Genomic DNA, 6,679 nt, shown 5'->3' on the forward strand with positions numbered 1-6,679 from the left:
AACTCGAAAATGTGGCATAAAACCACGTATTCCTGGCCACAAATCTGTGTTTTATTTACTGCGCTTCGAAATATTGGAACACCAAGCTAACGGCTATACAGCTAAACCATACATCGCCTAGCATTAGCATTCGACGCAGAACCCATAAATGCCTTCGGTTTTTCTCTCTGTGAAACCAGTACAAAGCTGTGAGCCAACAACACAACAGTTCCCTTCACCGGAAAAAAACCCCGGGCACTAGGACCTTGGGGAGGCTGCTGTGCTGGCTTTCTCACTCTGCCAAGTAACGTCTCTCGTCAACGACAGCCAGGATTATAGCCAAGGAGTTTAGCTCAAAGTAAATGATGCACGGAGTGAAATTGTAAGTACAGGTAGATCAAAATCTTTTTCCCTTCTGCTCATAATAAAACAAGTAAACAACTCAAAAGTTGACACTGTCAGGTCCGTTCTCCATCCATTGTGTGCGGTCCCTTTAAGAATCAGGATTTGGGAGTGACGCGGATATGAAAGCTAGTTTATCCGTCTTTCCTTTACAAGCAGGAAAATTATTTCTCTCTTTATTTGAGAAAAGTTCATATTTGTGTTGTCAAATTTCACTATGACCCTGAAATTCTGTCTCTTGTGTTATCATATACTGAATGCAAGCAAAACTACAGAGCAGAATCACACTCTTTCTGATTGGTTCAATCTATGAACTGTCTGAAACAATGGATATCCGCGGCCCCAAATAGGCCCCAAAAAAATTGCTGCACGCTACGCATGCAAACACGCCACTCCCCTTGGGGCTAAGCCCCCCCCTTCTTTGAATCCTAGAAACGCCCCTGGGTGGGACAAACTTTCTCTATTTACCATGGCATCCCAGGACACCGACTGGCGAGACACCGGCAGGAGAAAAAACACCAAACACCCAAACTCCCCAAAAAAGATTAGCCTTAATCTTAAAGAGAAGAACCAACTAATAAACCACATTAAAGTAATACACATAAACTAGGGACAAGAAAATAAAGGTCGAAAAACCCACTCGCTCAGCGACTCACTCACACACGCTCACTCCCAGCATGCACCGAGAGAGAGAGAGTGAGAGAGACAGAGAGTGAGAGAGACAGAGAGAGAGAGATACAGAGAGAGACAGACAGAGTGAGTGAGAGAGCAGATTCGTATTGGTTCGTGGAGAATCAGTGAGAGTGAGATGTCTTCGTTTTCTTCCTCCTCTCTGAGTCTCACTCACAGTTCAGTTGAAGCGCAGAGATATCTTTTATTAGACAATGTCTCCCTCTGCTGGTCACAGGAGAGAACTGTGTAAAGGAGAGTAGATAGAGAGAGATACGCTCCTCCCATCTGCCTCGGTGTATCCAGTCACGTGTCGGGATCGGGGAACGAGCCAGCGTTAAAAAAAAAACGGAAACCGGAAGCGTTTAAGACCAGGAAGCCAAGCACACTAGCAGGCTAACAGCTGTGAACGGAGCGGACTGAAGTGCTTGAAGCTCAACACACCAGCGCGTGCACCAAGTTTGTGTTTTCGGGATTTTTCTCAGGTGAGTCTCACCTGCAGACTTACAAGTATTGAATATAACAAAACCAGCAAGTAGACGGAGCCTACGAGCTAACCAGGAGATACATGGTGACGAAGTCCAGTTAGCATGCTAAGCTAGTTCACGTCCTCACAACGAAACTTTTCCCAACAATTACACGTTAACGAGGTTTCTGTTCCTAGGTAAATAAGGTTGTTTCCAGCAAATAGACGAGCCCTTATTCACATGTAACACAGATGGTGTTTAGCTCGTTTTAACACAAGTTTAGTGACGATTGTTGTGGAATTTTAAGTGTTTCATGTGAGATTTAGCTTTCGACAATCAGCTGTTTTTAATGTGAAAGATATTCAGTGTTTCTATACGGTGACGTCACCAGCGTGACTCAGCCCCCCCCCCCCACACACACACACAAGTTATTTATTTGTGATCAATGTGCACAACAGTGAAGCAGTGCTGATCATTACATATGTTTAAATGTTAAATCATTGGTATCAATATAACATATTTGTGGTTTACAGCAGCGAAATTAATAAACTTCATTTAATCATGAATGTAGAAAAAGTATTTGTGTAGTTAGATGTTATAAATCTATATTAACGTGTGAATGAAGAGAAACTAACATTTCATATTTAGAGTTGAGAAGTATTTAAATATGGAACTAAATTAAAGGAGTAACTTCTGTTTGAGTTGCTTCAGCTTTATGATCATAATATCCTTTATATGAAAAACAAGTTTACAAACCGTTTCACAGACATAAACGGAACAATTAAACTAAATACTATAAACACTGTACAGACATTTTACATGTTTTTACTGGTTTTTATTCACGGTTCTTATGCAACAAAACACAATAGCTAATCAGTTGTATGTGAAAACCTTCGTGGCAATAAACTTTATTCTGATGAACATAAATAGAAGAGATGTAAAAATAAAACATTAAGTTAGTTAATGTTAAGGAGTCAGAATATTAGAAACACTTTAAATATGACGTGCCTAAGCTGAGACGAGTCATTGAACTCATCATCTATCCGTCTGTCTTGTGTCATTCTGCTTTTCTTTGTTTTCTGTTTTTGATTATTAATATTCTATGAATGGAGGAGATATTCATCACAAACCGTTTTTATTGCCTCGTAGTAGTTTATGATTGTGTTGGTGATGAACTGGTGGAAAACAAACCGTCTTCACGCTGACTGGACGTCCGTCTGGGAGCCTCCGATCGTCCTCTCAGCTTCTTAATGACCGTATCAGTTGAGTGCGTCGGGTGTTTTGTATGTAACTTGTTTCTGTATCTCTTCTATCATTTATGTTGTAATACATGAGGAAGAATAGATAAAGGATCTCTTATTGTGGTAATTAGTTTAACTACTTCACTCAACAGCGAGATGAATTGTTGGTTTCATCTCCAGATTTGAGTCTCTGTGTTTAAAGTCCTGGTTCTGTGTCGTCTCTTCAGGAGTCAGGATGAGTCTCCAGTGGACGGCGGTGGCCACCTTCCTCTACGTCGAGGTCTTCTTCGTCCTGCTGCTCTGCATCCCATTCATCTCTCCTAAGAGGTACTCAACCCTGAGTTAACTAACCCTGAACCCTGAGTTAACTAACCCTGAACCCTGAGTTAACTAACCCTGAACCCTGAGTTAACTAACCCTGAACCCTGAGTTAACTAACCCTGAGTTAACTAACCCTGAGTTAACGAACCCTGAACCCTGAGTTAACGAACCCTGAACCCTGAGTTAACGAACCCTGAACCCTGAGTTAACAACCCTGAGTTACCTAACCCTGAACTCTGAGTTAACTAACCCTGAGTTAACAACCCTGAACTCTGAGTTAACTAACTAACGGACGAACGTACTTTTTTTTTTAAAGTGATGACGTAGACACCTGTGCTTGCTACTTGTGTGCTCCTATTGGCCAACGTCATTCATTTTGACTCGCTGAGAGAAGGCAAAACATTCCGACGTCTTTTTTTCCGACTGAGACGTCTCAGATGTCGTCGTCCACTCGGAGACTTCAGCTGAGAGTCGATCTGAAACACGGAGCAGATTATACCTTTAACTGTGATTAACTCAGCAGACAGAGACGTCTTGTCTCTTAAAGGACCCAGTGACCCCATCAGGAACTCAGAAACAAACATGACTCAGCAGTTCATCTGAAAACTATCTGATTTTGTACTAAATCTGTTTTAATCAGAAGCGGCTGCTTTAATATGAAAGAAGTGGAACATGAAATGAGTGTCATCTACTCTCGAAACAAAGAGTCATCTGTTTTTAAATATATATTTTTTTGACGCGCGTGTGTGTGTGTGCGTGCACACACACACACGCGCACACGCAGCACTAGATGGCGTGAGAGCTCCAGCTGTCCTGTATGTGTAGTTCATCTGTCTCCTACAGTATTTATAACCCGACTGTTTTGTGCTCCAGGTGGAGTAAGATCTTCAAGTCTCGGATCATCCAGACCATCGCTCTCTATGGGAACACTTCATTCATGGTGGCCATCGCCATCCTCGTCTTCCTGCTCATCGGTACGTCTGGTATCTTGTTCTAATAGTAAATATTGATGTTTAATTCTCTATGCAACCTGCATTCTCTCTAGTGACCACCAGGGGGCGACTCCTCTGGTTGTATAGAAGTCTATGAGAAAATGACTCTACTTCTCTCTTGATTTATTACCTCAGTAAACATTGTAAACATGAGTTTATGGTCTCAATCTCTAGTTTCAAGTCTTCTTCAATACAGCATGATGTTCATTTAGTACATTATGGTCCATTTAGAGTCACACCGTTCGGTACGAGTCTTAATAATGCTAGAGCATTTAGAAAATGCAAAAGCCTAAATTCAGGAAAACATAATGTTCTCAGCTGGTCTGGCTGTGGGATCCACCTAATGACAAGCCACGACCCAAAGAGATTAACATAGGATTTTACTTTCACTACTTCAACGTTGAACTGCAATGTCTTTCCTCGGCTCAGGTTCCTCTGTCATGGTGCACCTCACTCAGTCAGAATGCATTTTGATTGGCTGAGCCTGCGCAGGCTCTGATAGTCAAAGAATACGCCCAACATGTCAAACCAAAGATCTGATTGGTTGAACACTATGACAATCAACAATATCGTCCCCATTCACTTAAACTGCACATGGATGCACTTGTGAGTCTGCAGGCCTCTGCCTCTGTTCTTACCTAGAGACACAGAGGTGAGATCTGATTGGATAAAAGCTCTACTTAAAACAAGCTGCACTGGAAGCAGAGCAACTGAGGAAGACAGGAGCTGTGCAATGAGAACATAAGATAATGGGAAAATATTTATATGAATTATAATACATGTAGTGTATTTAAGAAAAATGATTAAATTATAAAATGGATTTTTTTTAAATATATATATATATATATATATATAGCTTTGTGATTCTGTTTGAGAGAGAGAGAGAGAGAGAGAGATTGAATTATATATATTAAAAAAAAATGTTTTGATGTGTTTAGATGCGTTCCGTGAGGTGAGGAAGTACAGCGTGACGGAGAAGGTGGATCTGACCAACAACCCGACGGCCATCGAACACATTCACATGAAACTGTTCAGAGCTCAGAGGAACGAGTACATCGCCGGCTTCGCCCTGCTGCTCTGCATGTGAGAGACACACACAGCGACAGGCAGACTGATTTAAATGCAGAGGAATTTTACAGTAAGATGGAAAGGGTGTGTGTGTCAAACAGTGTAAATCCTCCAGCCTGCTCCTGATTGGACGGAGGTCATTGGTGTAAATCTGTCTCGGCCTCTGATTGGCTGACACCCCCCCCCCTGTATTAGGTCTGATTGGTTTCAGAGTCGTGCGACACGGCGTGTTGCGATTGGACGGTGTTAGGTTCAACTGGCAACTGTGGGGGAGACCGCATGTGGTCCAGCCTTACCATCAGTCAGCCGGTTTCAATTATAATCAAAAGTATTTAATTCTACAGAAGCTAAAACAATTGCAAAGTGAACTACACTATTTACAGAATATATAGAAATATGATCCGCACGGAAAAGCATTCACCCGCGCCTGAGCCTGAAAGCGTAACAACCCACAAGATGAAACGAGAGCAAAGAGAGAGAATTCTTCCTCTGCCTTTCTTTTCATAGTTCGAAAAACCCTCCCATAATGTCCGTCTTAGTTTCTATTGGCTAAATGCAGCTGGCTCCTCCTTCTCGCATCAACCAGCCGGAGGACCCTAGCGCGGGTGTCCCTGTAAATGCCTGTCTGGAAATCCCTGTCTGCCCCTTGGCTATTCTTCACAGTTTAATACATTCAATGACTGTCTTTTATGGCTCAACACTTCTATGGTAAACATACTATATAAAGATAAGGATTTGCAACTTTTGGCAAAAACTTCACAAGTTTTATCAGCATAATCGGTACGTCCCAAGTACTAATATTTTACTATCCACCTCTGAGGTGCTACAAATTCTACTAAGAAACACTTCTAATTATAAAGTCTTAAAGCACACTTCTACACCTAAATTTCCTACAACGGCGGCGTGTTGTCGGGCTGAAGCTCTCTGAGTTGATGTTGCATTATTCTCCTGAACACTAGAGGAGCTCACACCAAAGACAACAGTCACCGAATGTTGTAATATATCAACGTCCAAACGTCCCGTTCTGTATGTTTGATGAACTTAATAAATAAAACATTACTTAAATTATTCTTTATTAAAACATGATTACAGTTGATAAAGATGCTGAAGCATTTCATAGACTTTCACACGTCATCACCTCTGCAGTCTTTGCTGCTGAATCGATGAAGGTGGTGGTGATGATGATGATGATGATGAAGATGATGGTGGTGATGATGATGATGAAGGTGGTGGTGGTGATGATGATGGTGGGGTGTTGGTGGTGGTGGTGGTGGTGATGATGAAGATGATGGTGGTGATGATGGTGGGGTGTTGGTGGTGATGATGAAGATGATGGTGGTGGTGATGATGATGATGGTGGGGTGTTGGTGGTGATGATGATGATGATGATGGTGGGGTGTTGGTGGTGGTGGTGATGATGAAGATGATGGTGGTGATGATGATCATGGTGGGGTGTTGGTGGTGGTGATGGTGGGGTGTTGGTGGTGGTGATGATGAAGATGATGGTGATGATGATGGTGGGGTGTTGGTGGTGGTGGTG

At 42.1% G+C, this 6,679-nt stretch overlaps 1 protein-coding gene across 1 annotated transcript in view; it reads left to right on the forward strand.

Moving 5' to 3' along the window:
* The first annotated feature begins 1,394 nt into the window (after window positions 1–1,394).
* bcap31 (B cell receptor associated protein 31) overlaps window positions 1,395–6,679 on the forward strand; it is an 8,002-nt gene continuing 2,717 nt past the window's right edge. Inside the window, exons 1-4 of the mRNA XM_031839094.1 lie at window positions 1,395–1,535; window positions 2,986–3,085; window positions 3,953–4,053; window positions 5,010–5,154. Coding sequence (XP_031694954.1) covers window positions 2,994–3,085; window positions 3,953–4,053; window positions 5,010–5,154 — 338 coding nt within the window. The 5' untranslated portion in view covers window positions 1,395–1,535; window positions 2,986–2,993. The remainder of the gene's footprint in view (window positions 1,536–2,985; window positions 3,086–3,952; window positions 4,054–5,009; window positions 5,155–6,679) is intronic.

Source organism: Anarrhichthys ocellatus, unplaced genomic scaffold (assembly GCF_004355925.1).
Source record: "Anarrhichthys ocellatus isolate YVR2014 unplaced genomic scaffold, GSC_Weel_1.0 scaffold1267, whole genome shotgun sequence".
Taxonomy (NCBI): domain Eukaryota; kingdom Metazoa; phylum Chordata; class Actinopteri; order Perciformes; family Anarhichadidae; genus Anarrhichthys; species Anarrhichthys ocellatus.